This window comes from Electrona antarctica, assembly GCF_951216825.1.
Source record: "Electrona antarctica genome assembly, chromosome: 21".
NCBI classification, from domain to species: Eukaryota; Metazoa; Chordata; class Actinopteri; order Myctophiformes; family Myctophidae; genus Electrona; species Electrona antarctica.
In genome coordinates this window covers 17,643,771-17,662,701 of record NC_136802.1, presented here as the reverse complement: position 1 = coordinate 17,662,701, position 18,931 = coordinate 17,643,771, and the positions used below count along the sequence as shown (strand labels likewise).

At 44.1% G+C, this 18,931-nt stretch overlaps 1 protein-coding gene across 5 annotated transcripts in view; it reads left to right on the top strand.

The window, feature by feature from the left end:
* Window positions 1-18,931, top strand: part of arhgef11 (Rho guanine nucleotide exchange factor (GEF) 11) — a 43,303-nt gene that overhangs the window by 5,300 nt on the left and 19,072 nt on the right. For all 5 annotated transcript variants that reach the window (XM_079491569.1, XM_079491570.1, XM_079491568.1 and 2 more), the window contains exons 2-24: window positions 3,270-3,361; window positions 4,025-4,129; window positions 4,837-4,886; window positions 5,468-5,525; window positions 5,738-5,937; window positions 6,758-6,829; window positions 7,443-7,550; window positions 7,743-7,791; window positions 7,989-8,026; window positions 9,207-9,314; window positions 9,840-9,908; window positions 9,999-10,103; window positions 10,262-10,360; window positions 10,990-11,032; window positions 11,888-11,984; window positions 12,364-12,486; window positions 13,944-13,967; window positions 14,583-14,712; window positions 15,117-15,213; window positions 16,516-16,545; window positions 17,014-17,140; window positions 17,567-17,800; window positions 18,654-18,701. In XM_079491569.1, the coding sequence (XP_079347695.1) occupies window positions 3,270-3,361; window positions 4,025-4,129; window positions 4,837-4,886; window positions 5,468-5,525; window positions 5,738-5,937; window positions 6,758-6,829; window positions 7,443-7,550; window positions 7,743-7,791; window positions 7,989-8,026; window positions 9,207-9,314; window positions 9,840-9,908; window positions 9,999-10,103; window positions 10,262-10,360; window positions 10,990-11,032; window positions 11,888-11,984; window positions 12,364-12,486; window positions 13,944-13,967; window positions 14,583-14,712; window positions 15,117-15,213; window positions 16,516-16,545; window positions 17,014-17,140; window positions 17,567-17,800; window positions 18,654-18,701 (2,106 nt within the window). The remainder of the gene's footprint in view (window positions 1-3,269; window positions 3,362-4,024; window positions 4,130-4,836; window positions 4,887-5,467; window positions 5,526-5,737; window positions 5,938-6,757; window positions 6,830-7,442; window positions 7,551-7,742; window positions 7,792-7,988; window positions 8,027-9,206; window positions 9,315-9,839; window positions 9,909-9,998; window positions 10,104-10,261; window positions 10,361-10,989; window positions 11,033-11,887; window positions 11,985-12,363; window positions 12,487-13,943; window positions 13,968-14,582; window positions 14,713-15,116; window positions 15,214-16,515; window positions 16,546-17,013; window positions 17,141-17,566; window positions 17,801-18,653; window positions 18,702-18,931) is intronic.

Genomic DNA, 18,931 nt, shown 5'->3' with positions numbered 1-18,931 from the left:
CAAATAACATGGTGAATTAGCCTAATCGACAAGTTTCATGATAAAAATCACAATTTTCAGTTATTTTGGTCGGATTAATCATTGCGCAGCCCTAGTGGGATGTAAAGCAGTAACTATCTCTTAAACATTTTTTTGTGCCAATGGTCCCCAAATTGAGATATATATATATATATATATATATATATATATATATATATATGGCTGCGGACCCCCATCTGAAAATGTACAAGCTCGCAGCGTGGCACAAAGTTAAGTGACGTGCTATGAACTTGTGTATCTGCTATTTTTGAATGGCCAACGTATATAAATGGATAAAATGATTGTGATTCTGTATCAACATGTTTTTTTGCTGGGGACCCCCTGGAGCCCGCTCAAGGACCCCTGGGGGTCCCCAGACCCCACTTTTGAGAACCACTGATGTAAAAGGACATGTTTTGGCCTTATATTTGTGCATGCCCTGATGCCCTCACTGTTCTGCTTCTTTCTCTAGACGTCACCTCATCATACTTAATGTCTGCTTTCTTCTTCTTTGTGTGTGTGTGTATCTTTTCCTTTTCTCTCCCTGCCCCCAACCTTTTCTGCCTCGCTTTCAGCCCTTTCGCTGCTTGGTGAGTCTGACTGACTGCTTTCCTTTACTGCTCTAAATGCCTCTTTAAAAAAAAAAAAAAGGCCAAGTAGTACTATTACCCGTAACTGCCAGTGTGTCACCGCTGCTCTGTGTCCACCTTTTTAGTTTCTTATCTCTCTGTTTTTGGCTGCACCCGATCCCCAGCTTATCAATCCATTGAATGGTCAAGTTGTCATGAATTGTCACCCATTCGTCTGGGCCCAGTAGGTCCCTACTGGCCTACCAGGAGATTCTGGTAGGCGCTGTCAGCCAGTTCTATCGTTGACACCATGTTAATGCCTGTGCTGTCATGTGAGGGTTAGGGTTAGGGTTAGGGGGTTAGGGTTAGGGGGTTAGGGTTAGGGGGTTAGGGTTAGGGTTAGGGTTAACCATAACCCTAACCCTCACGTGACAGCACAGGCATTAACATGGTGTCAACGATAGAACTGGCTGACAGCGCCTACCAGAATCTCCTGGTAGGCCAGTAGGGACCTACTGGGCCCAGACGAATGGGTGACAATTCATGACAACTTGACCATTCAATGGATTGATAAGCTGGGGATCGGCTGGTTTTTGTCACTCTGCCTCTCTACCTTTTTGCTGTGTGTGTGTGTGTGTGTGTGTGTGTGTGTGTGTGTGTGTGTGTGTGTGTGTGTGTGTGTGTGTGTGTGTGTGTGTGTGTGTGTGTGTGTGTGTGTGTGTGTGTGTGTGTGTGTGTGTGTGTGTGTGTGTGTGTGTGTGTGTGTGTGTGTGTGTGTGTGTGTGTGTGTGTGTGTGTGTGTGTGTGTGTGTGTGTGTGTGTGTGTGTGTGTGTGTGTGTGTGTGTGTGAGAGAAACACATTATACAAGTTAAAATGAACGGTAATTAACAATATTTATCGGGGGGGGGGGGGGGATATCTCACAACGGGTAAGGACTAGTAGTAATAGTTATCATAAAGACACAAATGGTTATAGTTACAGTACAGCTGATGCTAGTAAAAGATGCCATAAATTTAAGGTAGAGTAAAAATTAACAATGTAATTTAGGGGTGTTGTGGATGAAGAAAGTATGTATTGGGGTGCTCTGAGCCCCCAAAGTTTGAGGACCACACTGAGGTAGATTCACGGTAACTTCAACTTGTTGACCTCGCTAAAAAGGTCCTGAGCTGCAATCATCTTATTTGAGTTATCGGTCCATATGTTAGTTTGTTTTATGATGGGATTAAAAGGTTGACACATTAGGGGTAGACTAGACAATAGTGATAAGCTTAGTGCCTTAGACAGCATTATCACCAATGTTCTATTAACTATAGCACCTGGACTAGACTTAATAATACCCCCCATTCCAGCACCCATGTCTGTTACTCTCTTTTGTGCACCTGTTGTGTTTTATCCTTATTCTAGTCTGTCTCTTTTCCGTTCCCTATCCCTACCTCCCTCGTACTCACATCTGACCATATGCTATTCACATGTCTCTGTTCTGAGTGTACTTTGCAAGCCAAAGAGTACATCTTTGTGATGTCACTGATCATATGACCCCAGGTTTTAGACCTCCAGTTCTAGACTAAATAGAAGGGGGGAACTTTTTCATTATTTCTCTAAGGTATATTAATGACATAGTTAAATGTTGAGTGGTATTCCCCTTTAAGGCCTATTCATAGTCCAGTTCGGTTAAGAGGTGACCACCGAAAACTACAACATGACGTCACACCGCGGTGGTCACCGTTCACACATCCAACGGCGTCAACTTCGGGAGTGCTTGAGAGCACAAGCACCCACTGACAAAATAATAAGCCAAAAAGCACCCACTGACTGAAGGCTGAAGATCCCCTCCCCCTGGTCATTTTGTCACGTAGGCACACACCTTTACGGTGTTCACAGAGCAGGTATTCAAATGCTAATACGGTGGCTTTGTTCCAGTGACCGCACGGTTCATTCACACTCCGTCTCCTGCAGCAACACAACACTAACACGGTCAGCGGAGAGGCTGCTGTCTGTGTACCGTCGGCCTGTCTGTAAAGAGCCATGAGCCGGGAGGGGAGGGGCAGCAACACCGTAATCGCCACACTGACTTGAGACTTGACAAACAGAGCCATCTCAGCCAAGATATCCCAAAACAATGTCCGGGGAACAGAACTGTTCATTTTCCTCAGACTACTTTTACTTTAATTAAAAGGTAAGATGCAGTGGCTGTAATTGGGTCAAGGATCTTGCTTTCGTGAGCAATGGTGTAATAAATTGGTCAAACAATGTCATGACATTGTTAGACCATCTGGGGGAAATAAATAAATAAATCTGCGCCGTCGGCGTCCCACCTAGCTAAAGGTAAAATCCACCCGCCGCTTATGGCTGAAACAATTTAATTCTTTACTGTTGAAACAAGATGCTGAAACAATTTAATGTGTTAAACAACGTTAATCGTTGTGAACTGAAAGCGCGCACCACTGTATTTATTAGCAAACTGTAAATAAAGTACTGCAGCCGGGGGAGGGGGTGGCTGGGGGGCACCCACTGCCGTTATAGGAACATTCCGCCACTGCGACACATCTCTCTGTTTTTACTAACCACCTCTTCACCGAAAACTGGACTATGAATAGGCCTTACACCTCTTTCCTTCCATCTCCCAAGTTCCGCTCTATCTGTACTTAGATTTTGTATCCTCTTGTCTTCTCCTTTCACAGGTTAAGCAGTCTGACCATTGGGGACTCGGAGCGCAAGTCCTCTGGCACCCAGCAGAGGGAGACAACGGCCGACTTCCCAGCTGAGAGCACTGGTAGGCGCTTGAAGATGAAAACACCACACACACACACACAAGCACATGCTTGCGCCTACACACACTTGAATAAATGGTAGTTATTTTTGGAAGATGGATTGTCTCTGTATATCGATTGATGTTTAAAATGTGCATCAGTGTGCACTGAGAAATTCATGTTATCGTGAATCCTCATGTATGTACATACCTATACACAGGCTATGTTTTTGTGAGAAATTCCCAATACAGTTGAGCTCAAAATCCTGTCTTCAATCCCTGTGATCGGCAAAGAGTCAGACGTGAGGAGGGAGCACTTGTTTAGTTCACATGACATAATCCATTCTGTCCATCATGGCTTGCCAGAATTCACATTTGTGTGTTTTATTTATTTTATTTTTGTTTTATTTTCCCCTATTTGGGTTTGACATCATCTTGCTCCTCCACAATCTGCGGTGTCATTGCTGGTTATGTTTCTTATTTGTTTTAATAATTGTTTACGGCATGTTTTTTTTAATTATCAACTTGTTTTTGCAAATAACTAGACTGATCAACTATACAGCACCTGAACTAATCACTAAAACTAAACTAATGTGATTTTTATGTACTGAACTGTAGGACTCTATACAATACAATGTAGACTTCAGAGTCTGTCTGCTTGGCTAACATGTCACCCTCACTGCCCAGGTCCGGGTCTCATCCAGAGATGTGTGGTGGTTCAGAAGGACCAGCTTGGCTTCGGCTTCACCGTGTGCGGAGAGAGGATCAAGCTGGTTCAAAACGTCCGCCCAGGTAAGCTCTATTTCTTATTCATTCTCATGGATTCAAGTTCTCAGTCGCCACGACTGATTTCAGTAATTTGGATTCCAGCAGCAGTCTGCATGTCATGGACAGAAAATCTACAAGCTTACAACGTGTCGCAAAGTGTTGTAAGCTTGTAAATGGTGCCTTTATCCAAGGCGCTTTACAGAGATTGTGCATTACATTCATACACACATTCACACACCGATGCCGGGGGAAACCATGCAAAGCACCAACCTACACATCGGGAGCAATTAGGGGTTCAGTGTCTTGCTCAAGGACACTTCGACACCTGGGAACCTTGCGGTTCCCATCCGGTCACTCTACCCCTGAGCCACTGCCCTGTAGAGCCCTGTATTTTCACTTATTCATTATTTTAAGATTAAAGCGTTTTTGCCTTTTTGAAGTGATCAAACTAGCAATAGAATGCATGTTCTGTCTTACAGAAAATCCTATTGATCTCAGATATTTCATGAAAGTAAAGGTTTTGTTTTAAAATACAAAATTACAATTCGTCAGCACCGGTGTGGCCGACTTTAGCATCAATCTGCAATTACTTCAACTGGTTGGCTGTATGGCTACCAAACAACATTATTTTACACAATGTGATAATTGTTTATAAAACCCATGCAGCGCTCCTGCATGCTCTTCTCCTCCTGGGCCTCACCTTGTTGTAACTACTGTTTGACTCCTTACAGGCGGAGCAGCGGTCAAGGCAGGAGTCCACGAAGGGGATCGAATCATAAAGGTTATTTTTGCCCAAATGTGCTGACCTCATCACATTTGTGATGACTGCTATGGCCGTTTTTAGCCCAACTAATGTTTTTTGTGCAAAACTAATGCTTGGAATGGATTCAGAATCATGAAAACCCCCTAGTTTGACATGTCACATGCTACTTAAAACATGTTGAAATTTTTGCCTTACATAGGTTGTTAATGGTATGTTCACATATTATGCCAATTATGAAAATTGCCCAACATATGCAAGTTAGAATCTGCCAGTTTCTAAATGCTGGGGACCCATACTCGACATTTCTAACATAAAACGTTGGGGTACTCAAAAGTCAAAATGCCCGGGTTCACATTCTGGCAAGTGGACTAAATATGGACTAGTATATTTTTGCCATTTCTTTTTTCCCCTTGTATTAAAGCCATTTCCCGATAGTGACCACAGCCAGAGACTATGGGTATTTGAGGTTCCTTAGCATGGAAACGTTTTAAAGTTTTAGCCTAGATGGCTTGGACATGTACTTTACAGTAGAAGGCTTTGTTGTTGGGGATAATTTAATTTCCTGTACACTTTACTTCATCTCTCTGTCTCTCAATCAGGTGAATGGCTCTCTGGTGTCCTCCATGTCTCATCAAGAGGTGGTGAAGCTCATCAAATGTGAGTACAAACAAAGTGTGAAAAGGCAACAAAATGCTTGTAATTCAAAAGCCTAAACCATAATGTCAGTACAAACTATGACTTTGGTACACGCTGGTGTTACACCTTCATAAGTACTTGAAATATTGGATCTTTCTAGTATTGCACAGCCTAGCCACTGTGGCCCTATGGTCAATAATGTCAGTTAAAAAAAATTCCATGTCATCCTCCAGCTGGGACTTATGTCGCTCTCACGCTACAAGGGCCACCCCCTTCGGCTGCTGCCCTGCCCCTAGAGCCCCTCCCCACTGACCTTTTACCCAATCAGAGGACGTCTCTGGGTGGGGAGGCCCCACCCCCTCCTCCTCCACCGCTGCCCTCTGGGCTGAGCAGCACGCCTTCCCAAAGAATCACTGGACCCAAGCCACTGCAGGTGATTCTGAGGCACACACACTCATACACACACACTTAATACAACAACCCTTTAAGACCTGAGGCCCATTGTAAAATTGTCTTTTAAATCCAGAATTCAGAAAACACGTATGTTTCTAATATCAGTGGTTCTCAAACCTTTACATGTCAAGGACTACCCACAATTCTATATATTTGGCCGCCGACCCCCATCTCAAACTGTTTTGTTCCAGGGAGTTAAAAATGCATGCTTTAAAAGAATATATAATTTTTTTCTAAAATAGCAGATCTACAAATACGTTTTAGCTCAAATCTAAAATGACACATATGCTTTCAGAAAGGGTTCAACCAGTGGTCCGGGGACCACCAGTGGGCCTTGAGGGGCCAGGTGGTCCCCAGCTAAATGATGGAGAGTTGCTAACCAAATGGGCCCTTATAGATCTTTAACTCTTGAGAGTGTAAAATGAAACCAAATTTAATTTTACGCTCTCAGGAGTTAAATTATTCTTACACATCTGCATTGCTTAATTTACAAGAAGTCTACACAATTCAACGTTTGCCTGTTATCTCTACTAATGGTACCAACATCAATACAGAATGGAATTGTGGACAAAATGTTGTCCAACGACGCCAAAATATTCGTTAGTTTTGGATCTGAGAGGCTAAATCTCATCAAAGGGTGGTCCGTGGCTCAAATACCCAATAAATCATGGGCCTTGATATGAAAATGGTTGAAAACCACTGGGTTAATGGGATACAGAAGCATGGAATGTCCTGCCAAGACCAAACACATTTTATCTGCAGTGTTTTCCTCCTCAAAATCTTGTAAATGTGTCATTTAGGACCCGCAGGTACAGAAACAGGCCAGTGAGATCCTCAGGAACATGTTGAAGCAGGGAGAGGCGGAGCTCCAGGTACCACACACACACACACACACAGTATGCCATGCCAGGTGTTTTTCTGTGTTCTTTGCTTCTTCACATGCAATGGAAAAACGCCTTATTTTAGCCAACAGATGGCACTTTGCCTGTCAATCATCGCCCCTGCTCCGCTCTTGCTTCGCATAGCCAGCCTTCATCTGCCTTTGCCCCAGGCAGATTAACTTTGGCCCCTCTCAATTGTGGAAGGACTTCACGGCCGAAGTGTTGACGAGCCAACCAGATTCGTCCCGGCCCCTGTATTCAAATATGGGGCGGGACATTGCAAAACTGAGAGGGAGTGATATTAGTATCGCTATATGAGACTAGCTCCACCCACCCAGGGGCTGAAGCATAGAGGTGGGGAGGGGCAGGGAGGAGAAGGGCGTGATTTGTGGACCGTTACATCACTGTCCACAGGCAGACCGCAGAAAATCCACTGAATGTTTAAAGTTCAGGTTTTTCTGGGTGCAATTGAGGTCAGAAAACGCTAAAAAAAACTATGAGAAAAATTATTAGCATAGTCTCATTAGCATAATCAAGGTTTAACATTTGGAGCTTTTCATGGCCAGTCATGACTAATAATCACATAACACTGACCCGTCAACAGGACTTGATGGAGGAGCTGTCTCGGAACCCCTCTACATCGCTAGAGGAGAGAATCGCAAGTGCCAAGAAGCGGGCTCACCAAGTGCGGGTTAAGATTCAGCAGGATCTGGTGAGGACGACTTGTTGTCAATGGGTTTTAAAATGAATCTACAATCACTCTTGATTGATCTGACCTGTACTCTATGCTGTTAGGCATTGCTGTCCCACAGGTGTTAAAACATACCAAAATGTAAGAAAATGCAATGCATGGATAGACGCCTTTCACCGTCCTTTAACTGAACCCTCTCCTCTGTTTCCCAAGGAGGGAACCCGGTCAGAATCTGTGACCAACTATCTCATTGCAGGAGAAGGTTTGTATCCTATTATCTTCATTTTCAGTGTGTTTATGTTGTTTGGTGAGAGAGTTTGGGGGAAATCAAGGACGTACAATTTACTGTAGGACGGCGTTAATCCAGAATATTAATGATTCATTTGTGTTACTGTGAAACATGGTGGATTGAACTGGATTGCCTCTGGTTGTTAAAAGCATGTTGTGTACTTTTTGCAGGTCGATTGTCAGTGGACTCCAGTGAAGGAGACATGGAGGTAAGCTCCAGCGTTTAATGCAACAGAATCACACCCCACTAGTGTTTGTGTGTGTGTAATGGTGCTAGGGTTGCACGATTATGATCAAAATGATGATTGTGTTCATTTTCCTTATCGTGTGATAAATAAAGTTATAATTAAATACCAATTCCAACTGCTAAATAAAAAAATCATACAAGCGGGGGTAAGGTCAGACATCTTTTACAAATAAAACGAAGCAAGTGTATCTGTTTTTACAGGGATGGCCTAAGTGTATGAAATAATGTCCGGTTCGGGATATTGGCCTCTGATTCGTCTGTGCACTCAATAGATGTCTGTGATTGGTTACGATGCTCACATGCTGAGCAGCGCAGTTTGTAAGCTTGATTTTGGTGATAGTGACACCAAATAGAGTGCATAATTCATTGTAACACATGACAATGAATGTATGTATTGCAAGCTGCTGATGTCGCAGTTTCGAATAATCAGTTTCTTTGTGCAATTATTCGTCTTTTGCTGTTAAGATCATGTCCATTGATGGACTGTGCAGCCCTGGCACGTTTGTGACATTCCCAATCACATGGATTGAAGTTCTCAGTCGCCACGACTGATTTCAGTTATTTGGATTCCATAGAAGTCCACATGCCTTCTATAGAAGTGTGTCCTGCACCAAAAATAGGCTTTTTACAAGCTTACAAAACGTGTTGTAAGCTTGTAGATGTCTTCCAGAAAACCCTAATGATCTCAGATATTTCATAACCGCGATCGTAAACGCCTCAAATCTGAAATTTGTTGAACTGGTTAGCTGTATGACAACCAAACTAATCATAATTTGACATATATACTGTACATTTACAAATGGACATACAGCGCTAGCGTGTGGTGGCTCTTTTCACGCTGTTTCACAAATTATACAACAGGTCGTTTCGAGGAAGCAATCTGTTTGGTTGAAACGGCTTCTAGCCGTTCCTTAAACGCAAAGGAACACCTAATCACTTCTGCGATACCTTTCGGAACTCGCCCTGCGGGTGAGTTCCTACGGCACCACAGGCGTGCATTAATGACGATAAAGAACACCCTCTCATGTGATATCGCTTAATTAAATATTAGGACTTGGCCCAGCAGCATTTGTCGTGAGATTTTATTTTGCTTTAAATCCATGCAATCATTACATCCCACCCCTCCCCCTGCTCCTCCCCAGGCCTGTGAGAGCCCCCACTCCTCCTCCCCCTGTTCATCCACCTCCACCTCCTTCAGGATTCCCCAACACAGGCGACAGGGCTCCGACACACACACCACCTCTGATTCGGTGAGACTGACATCGCCGGCCATTGTTTTTGGTACAACTACACTGTCGCGTCAAGAAAGCGCCTAGAGCAGGCGGCTCTTGCGGGTTTTGAAACGGCTAGTAAATGGAAATGACGCTTGTGCGCGGCTTCAACTTGTAGCGTCGGCAAAAAACGGAAACGCTTTACCAACGCTACAAGTTGAAGCCGCACGCGAGCGTCATTTCCAGTCTCCAGGTGTTAAAAAACCCGGAAGAGACGTCTTCTCTAGGCGCTTTTGTGCCCGCACTCTTTTCTCTTTGGGTCTCGTCTCTGCGGCTTTCCTTTTCCCCCTCTGTTCTTCATAATTCTGTGTCTCTCTTGGTGTCTCCTGCTGCCTCTGTCTTCCTGGCGCACACATACGCACAGCAGACACTTTGAAAAGGCCTCCTGACTCGCATGCATGCAGACACGAGCAGTGAAAGGAACCGGCAAAGCTACTAATCCTTCACTTCGTGTGCCAACTGCAGCTCCCTGACATCAGTCATTTTGTGTGTGTTTATCTGAAGGGTGGTAAAGCACAGATCATTGGCCCTGAGGAAGAGGAGGAAGAGGATGATGGCTATGCCTTCAATGAGGTAACATCATGAGCGAGCCTCATCATCGATTCTGCCATCTCTGGTCTCATCTTCCTCACCCAATTCTGCCTCTTAATTCCCCCCCTTCAGATGGACGGTCCGTTCCAGGACATAGAGCTATTAAAGTCTCGGCCGGCCCACATGACGGTGTTCATGAGATATGTCTTCACTCAGCTGCTGGACCCCAACCCACTGGTCAGTGTCTGTCTGTCCGTCCCATTCATATGACATAGTCTGACATACATGTCATTGCTTTATCACCCCAAATGTTAAGTGGTATTATTTGATATACATTGACGTGTGTGTGTGTGTGTGTGTGTGTGTGTGTGTGTGTGTGTGTGTGTGTGAGACAGTTGTTCTACTTATCTGTGGAGGCCTACCTTGGTTCCAGTCCCAAAGACGCTCGCTCTCTTGCCCCTCAGATTTGCTCCCACTTCCTGGACCCTGACGCAGTACGTGTTGGTTTTATATACTGAAAGCGTGTGTATATAACTGTTCCATATTTATAATGTTTTGGTTCTATTGTGTTTGAGTGTCTGTTGTAGGTTTTGGAGGTTAAAAGATTTAAAATTTGATTGCAATAAAACCAGGATAATCGTGAATGTCCCTCACATGAGCATAGATATCCTCACGAGTGTCTGGATTTTCCAGATTTGGCTCAATTTGTTATTCTATTATGCAACCTTATAATTGATTGTATTTATGAAGGAGGACCTTATAATTTAAGATTGTTTTTTTGCCTTCATTCTGCTGACCTTACTGTACCTCTGTCTCTGGAAAAGTTATTCATCAGGTAGATTATTTGTATTAGCTGACTTGTCATTGTGATATAATGGGTGTTGGCGAGTGCAGTTTTAAACATATTTTGATTATTATTAGGATAAAATACCGGTAGTCAATTCCAATTATTTTGGAATTGACTACCGGCACCTCATCTACACTGGCAGCGATGCGAGCGAACGATGAAATCTCATTAGAATACATGTTTTTCTGTCCTGACTGTCCTGACGTACCAAGTGTATTTCTCGCCTCATCGTGTCTGCACTTCCTCTTGACTAATTTATGTCTTTTCTGCCTTCAGCCTTTGAAAATCAAAGTAAGAGAGGAGTACCTCACAGACATAGGTAAGACGTCCTCTGCTCCACTCTTCTGTATTCTTGCCATTTCAGCAGTAACTTGGCCCATAATTCTAGCTTAGAATTCCCCCTTCACCTCCCTTCTAGATGTTGTAAAGTTTCACCCATTGAAATAATTGCAAAGTTAGATGTTAGAATTTTTATTTCAATATTTATTTGTCCGTCAGTCCGTGTGAGTGTCCATCCATCTATGAACAGCTATTCTCCGCCACCGTTGGACCTGTCAGCGTGAAACTTTGCATGCGCGGTCTGCCGAAGACCTGTGCTCCAAAGAGCAGCCTTTTTTTCAATTTCATTGAATCTCTCAGCCTGTGTGTTTGATCTATCAATCTCTTATGTATGTTAAACAACATTTTGTGTCTATTTTATGGCTGTATAAGTGGTTTTCAACCCTTTTCATATCAAGGCCCATGATTTATTGCATTTGAGCCACGGACCACCATTTGATGAGATTTAGCCTCTCAGACCCAAAACTAAAGAATATTCGTTGGATAAGATTTTGTCCACAATTCCATCCATGCTGTGTTGATGTGGTACCATAGGAGAGATAACAGGCAAAAATAACAATTATTCTACATTCTCTAATTGTGTAGACTTCTTGTAAAGTAAGTAATGCAGAAGTTTAACAATAATTTAACTCTCGAGAGCGTAAAATGAAACCAAATGGACCCCTCGAGAGATCTAAAGATCTATAAGGGACCAAGGATGCATTTGGTTACCAACTCTCCGCTGGGGACCACCGGGAACTGGTGGTCCCCGGACCACTGGTTGAGAACCACTGCTGTATAATGGTGTTATTCATCATGCAACCCTACTAACTGTGTGTGTGTCCTGTCCGTCCAGAGAGCCGACTCCATGCCCAGGAGGACATCCGAGGGCCGCTGTCGGAGCTCCAGCAGCAGGTTCTCCCTGACATCCAGGATCAGATACAGGACTACAGGTACCATGATCCTCCTTGGCTCTGACTTCCAATGTCTGGGGGGATTTATTTGTGTTTTTAAGAAGCCAAACCAAAAACTAACTGATAAAACGGTTGTGTAAATCTCTAGATTTAATTGCATTTCATTTATTTGTTCATTTGGGAGAGACCGCATGTATTAATGAATAAAACATGGTGAAATTTAGTCTCTAGTTGGAAGAAAGGGGTATCATGCACTCCCGTGGAAATATACTTCTAATCAGAATTCCCCAGTATTATCCATGTACCATTCTTTTGCAACTTCGTGCTGCCATTATGGAAAAATATCTTAGCCAATATTGCACTGATACTATACCCCTGTTTTGAGTGTTAAGGATCATAATGAAAGTGTGTCTCCTAGGAACAAGCAGATGATGGGCCTGGGTTCTCTGTTTGGAGAGGGAGACCTGCTACAACTTGACGGAGACCCAGCTAAAGAGAGACAGGTGGTGGACAGACAGGTCACTGCCCTCTGGGAGATACTGTGAGTCTACTGCTTTTAAACCTTTGTGTGTGTGTGTGTGTGTGTGTGTGTGTGTGTGTGTGTGTGTGTGCGTGTGCGTGTGCGTGTGCGTGCGTGTGCGTGCGTGCGCCTCTGTCCACGGTTATAGATACAGATGGGTTTCATTTCCTACACGTTGCCTCCAGCTTGTCCAGGCACTTTAACAAACACAATTGCCTGTTTTTGCGGGTGGGGAGGGCGGTCTCTGTTGCTGCATGCACTGTCGACTCATACAGCTTGGCGAGGGGCGGCTACTCTGCATGCAGTGGAACTGGGGAGGATAGTATGTTCAATCTGAGGAATTTCACTGGGAAGGAGTAACGTACAATGTCAAGTCAAAAGAAGCAGCTGGCGACGGCATGTGTATCTATTGGAGGACAGACACCCATTTTTAATGTAGTTGCATTGGTATGATTTACCTTAAAACCCCGCTTTGTCCCAACCCGACCCTTTGGTGTGGTTTGGGCTTAAGATAAGGGGAATGCCTAATTGGTAGGAATCATAGAAAAAGCTTCAGTGAGAGAACCAGCACCCTGCACAGGACTTGAGGCGCTAGATTATTTTCATCTCTTTTCAAGTTTTTCAAAGCTCTCAAATGTTTGAGGAAGACGTGTATGCTGAGCAAGAGTACAAAGAGTTGAGCAGAGCTCACGGTCAGACATAAGAGCAGAGTTCAGAAGATGGTGAGAGGAGCTCTCAGCTCACATTGTTTACTTAAGAACAAGGTGTGCGGGGAGGTGTGGCGAGTGTCAAAACATCAGGATACATAGTAGCGCTTGAATTAGGAATTCTAATCAGCTAAAGAGAATCTCACATGGCGTTAAGGTTAGTGAGACGGGGTTGCCAAGCAACAGGCCCAAATATAAGCAGGCTAATAAAAAAAAGTTATTGCCAAGAACCAGGGAGAGTATCAAAGGTCACAGCCACACACAACCACATGACATTTTCTACTGTACACACAAGCCAGGGACAGACACACACACACACACACACACACACGACTCCCATCACATGACCGGCGTCCTCCCAGCCAGTTTTCAGCTTTTCCACAGTGGTGTCTGAATCGGCTGCAGGTAACTGGGATAAAATGGAGACCCGGCTTTGAATCGACCCAGCGTTCGATGTCAGAGCTGTTGTTTTTTTTTTCCTACCGTGGAGGGATTTAACCCATTCTGGGCGGGAACCCCTTTTGGTGTTAGCATTATGTTATGCTTTAGCTATTGAAAAATAGCAGATCTACAAGCTCATAGCGCGCCACCGAGTGGCGCGCTATGAACTTGTAGGTCTGCTATTTTTTAAAAATCGAAGAACAACTGACATAGAAACATAGCTTTTTCAGAAAACTGTCAGGATGTAGAAGACATTTTTAGAATCTGATCTCAGGTCAAAATGGGTTAATGAGCGTTTGTTTCTTTCTTTCTCGTCTCTTCCCACCACAGCTCCAAACACGAGGAGGACCGAAGGTAAGACCGAGTGTGTCATATTATCGCCCGACCCGTATTTTTCCCCTTTTTTACAGTAACATGGAACACTTGTGAATTATCATCTGCTCCTCCAACTCACTTGTTAATTTGTCTTTTTTGCACACCACTTTACCACATCCCTCCTCCTTCGCCCTCTTGTCTCCGGATCTTTATCGATCCTCTTTATTTTTTTCCTTTCTCTCTCTTTCTCTCTGCCTCTCGTGTCACTGCCCGTCCTCTTTTATCTCGTTTTCTCTCCTCTCGTCTCCTGTCCTCCTATTCCCTCGTTCTCTCTCTCCTGTCGTCTCCTGTCCACCTCTTCTCTCGTCTCCTGTCCTCCTATTCCCTCGTTCTCTCTCTCCTGTCGTCTCCTGTCCTCCTATTCCCTTGTTTTCTCTCCTCTCGTCTCCTGTCCTCCTATTCCCTCGTTCTCTCTCTCCTGTCGTCTCCTGTCCACCTCTTCTCTCGTTTTCTCTCCTGTCCTCCTATTCCTTCGTTCTCTCTCTCCTGTCGTCTCCTGTCCTCCTATTCCCTCGTTCTCTCTCTCCTGTCGTCTCCTGTCCTCCTATTCCCTCATTCCCTCGTTCTCTCTCTCCTGTCGTCTCGTGTCCACAGTTCTCCTCTGGCCTCAGTGGTGTTGTTGTATCTCCGCCATGCCGGCATCAAGCTGAGGGACTCCAAGGTTTTCCCAGGGCTCAGCACAGAGAGGGAGAAGTGGTTGGCCTTCTTCCCCAAGACCAAGAAGGTAATGGGCTGGGGTTTGATGCATACGATATAGCTTACCTTATGTTTATGCTATATTTATATATTCTGTAATAAGACAAAATGGCTATTTTTTTGCTATTTGTCTTAAGAAGTAGTATATCTGCCCTAATCTGTTAACCCATTTTGGGTGGGAACCCCTTTTGGTGTTAGCATTATGTTATGCTTTAGCTATTGAAAAATAGCAGATCTACAAGCTCATAGCGCGCCACCGAGTGGCGCGCTACGAGCTTGTAGGTCTGCTATTTTTGAAAAATCAAAGAACCACTGACATAACTTTTTCAGAAAACTGTCAGGATGTAGAAGACATTTTTAGAATCTGATCTCAGGTCAAAATGGGTTAAGCTTCCATTGAATGAAACTGGACTCATGTTGCTCTGTTTGTAGCTGAGCGGTACCAAAAAAGAGAAGGACGGAGAGGAGAATAAGAAGAGAAATCCAATACTGAAATATATCGGCAAACCACGGAGCACCTCGCAGTCCAGTAAGCATGCACGCACACACACTGACACACACACACACACACACACACACACTACATTATTTCTGCCTTAGGCTTTATTGATAGTGTACATACATACGCATTCACGTGCACACACACACACACACACACACACACACACACACACACACACACACACACACACACTTGATTTGCCCATGGACTTGGTTTATGCTTTTTGTTGTCGTATTGCTGTGAAATCTGTTGTGCATCATCAGTATTGCCATTTGCAACACTGAAGGCAAAACAAAATACTTAACAATCACATAATACACAAAGACACCTTTGACCATACATTTGGTCTGGGATTACGTTCCATATTTAATTTCATGATTGACTGACCACTATGTGTACTCAGAAAATATACTGTATTCCTCTTTATTTGTTACTCATTTCCAAAATAGAACATGAGTATTTCAAGCTAGGAGCAGTAAATAAATTTGCTACGAAGTAAAACATTATTATTACTTCTTCGTTACAATCTCTCTAAATATAAAGTCCATATTTATATAGCAGCCATTTTTTATATAGTGAAGTTTATCAGAGATACAAAACGACATGAAAATAAACAGGTACAGGCTTTAGTTTAGACCTACTATTGGTCCGACTGTCATTAGACCGACAACCTAGCAGCGCAGGTTCGACCGCATGTCTGACCGTTGTTTCCGCATGTCGTTCTGTTGGTGTGTCTAATCTGCGTGTGCATCCCAAACAAACATCCAAACCATAACAAAATGGTCAAAGTCAGTTTGCAGTATAATCCAGGGGAGGTGGACGCTTTTCAGACAGGGCACTAGTCCGACATTCATCCGCATGTCGGACTAGCGTCTGCTCCCGTGCTTGCGGTTATGGTTAGGTTAGGAGATGAGGTGGGTTGTCATTTGTCGGTCCAATGACTTATCCAGCCATATGCGTTTGGTACGGCTGGCGGCTATGGCCCATCCAAAACACATCCAATCACACTAAATATAATAAACCATGGCCAAGAGTCCTGCCAGGCTAACCCAAAAACACATCAATCCAACAAGGGACGCATTATTTAGCACGGTTACCTCCTTGTCCACTAGTACTCAGTATAAACACATGCCCTCTATTCCCCACTGACTGCATGTGAAGTCCAGATGCACTCATTCATTGATTTCAGTCAACAATATAGATTTCTTCCTCATTTATTTCCATCCCATCACATGTGTTTGGCTTGACTGATTTTTTTATTGGTTTCCCCATTATTTTAATTTCATTGTATATTTTTGTTGTTGTTCTCGGTTGGTTTTGGTCTCCCAGCATTCCATGTCCCGCTGTCTCCCACTGAAGGTACACATTCCCCTTTGTTTTTCTCCGCTTGTTGCCTTTTTTTTGTTTTTTTTATACATTGGTTTTGTTCATCAAAACTTGAGCTGTGCTTGTGCGTGCGTTCATGTTCTTATTATGGTTGTATGCATGGATTAAAGTTCTCAGTCTCAGCCACGACTGCTTTCAGTCATTTGGATTCCATAGAAGCCAGCATGCTGCACACTGAAAATAGCAGATCTACAAGCTGCGACGTGTTGTGAGCTTGTAGATTGCCTATTTTCAGTCATTAGTTATTTCAAGATGAAAGAGTATTTGAAGTGCAATAGAATACAAGTTTAGAAGCATCTTCCAGAAACATGAATGGTCTCATAAATGTCATGATTTCTTCAGCTGGTCGGCCTAAAATATCATCATTACATTTTCAGTCTTGAGATTTTATTTTGTGTGCATGTGGAGTAACTTTGTTTCTTTTAACTCCATTTATTACAGTGCGTTCAGGAAATGTGAGGAACATCATCCAGCAGTTTGAGAACCATACGGAGGTCCCGGGGGAGGAGGGGGGTCCCGACACCCAGAGACTGTCCACCAGCAGCCTGGGAGACGACGGCATGGAGAGGTGACTGAATGACTGCTACTGCTGGGGGGTGGCTTGGTTAAAGATGGACAAATGGCTTTTTGTTTGGGCATTTTGGACGTCTGTGTGTTTCTGAACCAACCCTTCAGGCTATGGGACATTAGTATCCGCAACGTGTGAGTCGACTGTTTCTAAGTGAGAAACAGAACTACAATATGAACCAATCTTGCATGTCCCATCCCCGTTTAATTTAATATTTAAACCAAATAAATTCACTTAATTTCCATTGTTGTCCTTGAAATGAAATCTATAACGATTTTTATATATTCTGTATTACTTTCCACTCTTTTCCAGCTCTCTCTCAAATCATACCAAACTTTGTATAACAATCTATCTTCTTTCTCTTTCAATGTGTGTGTGTGTGTGTGTGTGTGTGTGTGTGTGTGTGTGCGCGCGCGTGTGTTTCAGTCCTACCATCTCGGTGCGTCTGGCGCGCAGCGAGTCTCTGAAGGCCCAGGGGGAGGGGCGGAGGCGGGGGGGAGGCGTGGTGCCCTCCTCCTCCGGGCCGGACTTCGTGGTGCCCCGTTCCCGTAGCGACGTGGACATGGAGGACTGTGGAGGAGGGGAAGAGAGGGAGGGGCCGGCAGGGCTAAGGCCTCTGCAGCACAGCGCCTCGTCCTCGGCCTCCAGCAGCTCTGCACGGTGAGAGGACGCGCACACACACACACACACACACACACACACAGTGCTGAATCAACCCCTCCGAGGGCCCTGGAGCTATACCAGGTTCCCCTATAAAGGGTCATCTTAGAGGGATGGATAGGGACGTACTTGTTGTGTTGTGTATGTAATGTATATGTACGGTTATGTATTTGTGATGTATTTTAAAGTATTGTTCCGTTCAGCGTGAGAGGACCTCAGTGGAAATAAGTCTTTGGACTTTACTGTGAAATCCTTGAATCGCTGATTATAATGTTGTATTATGATTGCTTTTCTAAATCAAATCAAATCAAATCAAAAAACCAAATCAAACACACAATAAATGGTAAATGGTGCATTTATATAGCGCCTTTATCCAAGGCGCTTTACATGGATTGTGCATTACATTCACCCATTCATACACCGATTGCGGCGGAAGCCATGCAAGGTACCAACCAGCACATCGGGAGCAATTTGGGGTTCAGTGTCTTGCCCAAGGACACTTCGACATGTAGACAGGAGGAGCCGGGATTCGAACCGCCGACCCATGGATCATTGGACGACCTGCTCTACCTCCTGAGCCACAATCGCCCCTGTCAATCAAGAACGACACTTTTTGCGTCCAGTGAATGAATGCACGTGCGTTCAGCGCACCGCCAGCACTATCACCGCTGCTCCCATAGAGTTATAAGGCTGCTCCCCGACACTGGATTTGGTATATTTGTGTCTCCTCCCACCGAGTGGTTAAGAAACTGTTGGACGACCAAAAACAATAGCTGGGATCCCTGTGTTGCGTTGGCACTCTCTCTCTCTCTCTTTCCACCCTTCCAATTTATCTGCTCTCTCTCATCCTCAGGTCTCTAGAGACTGCAACGCCCCCATACACCCCCAGGTCCAGACGCAGGTGAGTTCCTGCGTCCGATTTTTGTGCTTTTCCCCAAAGGAGACCCAATTTTGTAGCTCCCACATTACACAAGTCCGTAATGTTCATTTAACTTGGAGATTGCACTCCAGTTTTACACTTAATAAACTGACACAGGTGTTTATCATGAGAGATGTGTGTCAAGATGTGAATTGTCAAATTTCAGAAGCACTTGAAATGAGTACAAAATAATTAGCAATGATTGTCTGCTC